Genomic DNA, 1,684 nt, shown 5'->3' with positions numbered 1-1,684 from the left:
TGCTGTGCATCTAAGCCAAACACAGGAGCACACGTATGTACCACGCACACCAAGAACGAACCTCATCCTTGGAGCTCTGAATACAACAAATATTAAAAGACTGAAGTGGTAATTAGGGGGAGGAGGTGGCAGGCTTGTTCCTGCCTTCCTAACATATCACTCCAAGAAAGGTACATTATACTGCTCTATACTGCATATAGTATGCACTATCAGCAGCTATTTACACTTAGTATTTCACGTATGTGTCTCACTGCACCACTTCACAGCACTGAAGTTGAAGGCAAACATGCACCACTCCCCCAGACTGCAGGTGTTTGGGGCTTCCTTTCAAAGCCATCAGCTCAGGAAAGGTACACACATTTAGTCACGTACTAGACCGTGCGTAACAGGTAGATGACAATTTTTCAGTACAAATACTTGAATTCCAAGCTTATGCTTACCTGATTGGAAAATCTCATGCTAACATTCCGCTGATCTTGGGGAGGCACATAACGTCCGATGGGGTCAATGTCTTTAGGACTCACTAATTTGTCAGCTGAAAGTAAATGATAATACAAATACAGAGTGACTTGAGCACTTTCTGCAGCTTTCCTGAAAGAGGCACGCAAAGATGTTTTAGGGGGTCAGCTCTACTGCGATAACGTTTGGTTTAGATTCAAGATTTGCACATCACGAGGACATTCTGCAACATCACACACATTTGGAAACTAATGACTCAAGCATCACCCTACAGCTAACGACAGCAATGTAGCGTATAAACACAACCCTTTGATTTTTCACAGAGGGGGGTGTTAAAAGCATCGGCAGACAACAGACTCCACAACACACCAGCCAGGTAACAAGCCCTCAGCCGCCAGCCTGGAACGATTCTTTAGGAGCTCGGTCGTTACCGGCAAAAGCCGTTTAGCTTTGAAGAAAAGCAGCCAGCCAAGGTAATCACACACCTATAATCCTGAGAGGGACCAGGGGTATCAAAGATCTCTCTCAATATGATATCTCAAGAAGAAATTGTAAAAAAAAAAAAAACAAACCCCCAAACAGTTAAATATATTTGAAACCCAGCAGTTTCTACATGGAGTTTGTGACATGAAACAACCCCCACCCAAACCTAAAATTCCATTATTTTAACCTTCTCCTGAAAACCTTTAGTCCAGTAAAATATGCTATTGAAAAGTTTCAACAAATGCCTTGAATAAAGGTTCACTTTATTCAGCTGGGAGATATTAAGCCCTTCACATACATAAGCATTCTTTTCTCTAAACCTCCTTTTGAGAGGGAGCTGTCCAATCTTCATTTAGTTCCTGCCAGAGGAGGTCACAACACATTGCTGTTCCTCCTCTATGCAAGTCACCAATTCTGCACGTGTTCTTACAGGCTCCACGCCAGGAAATCAGCTGTTAATCGACACCAGCAATAACTCCCCACTCCCTTTGCTTCACTCAGCTCCAACAGGAAACCAGCGCTGCCTTAGCACAAGCGTCTCTGAAGCCTAAGCCGTGGGGTAAGTCAGGCAGCGGTTTCCAAACCCAAGGCGTGTCCTGGCTCAGCGTAGCAGCGTCAGGAGAGGACAGAGCAGACTAGATGGTGCAGTGGGAAGAAAGCGCGTGGGCAGGCAGGGAAGCTCGCGGAGTACGCCAGGAAGGAGCCTGCTGCTGCGAGGAACCGTGCCAGTGCCTGTCAGCCA

General features: G+C 45.7%; 1 protein-coding gene across 1 annotated transcript in view; it reads right to left on the bottom strand.

The window, feature by feature from the left end:
• The window catches only part of PHKB (phosphorylase kinase, beta), a gene marked incomplete at its 5' end in the record, with an annotated part of 44,862 nt that overhangs the window by 30,758 nt on the left and 12,420 nt on the right, over positions 1-1,684 (bottom strand). Inside the window, one exon of the mRNA XM_010152837.1 lies at positions 441-535. Within this exon, the coding sequence (XP_010151139.1) occupies positions 441-535 (95 nt within the window). The remainder of the gene's footprint in view (positions 1-440; positions 536-1,684) is intronic.

This window comes from Eurypyga helias, unplaced genomic scaffold (assembly GCF_000690775.1).
Source record: "Eurypyga helias isolate BGI_N326 unplaced genomic scaffold, ASM69077v1 scaffold24415, whole genome shotgun sequence".
NCBI classification, from domain to species: Eukaryota; Metazoa; Chordata; class Aves; order Eurypygiformes; family Eurypygidae; genus Eurypyga; species Eurypyga helias.
Note: the sequence above shows the minus strand (reverse complement) of the source record. Positions and strands in the feature narration are given on the sequence as shown.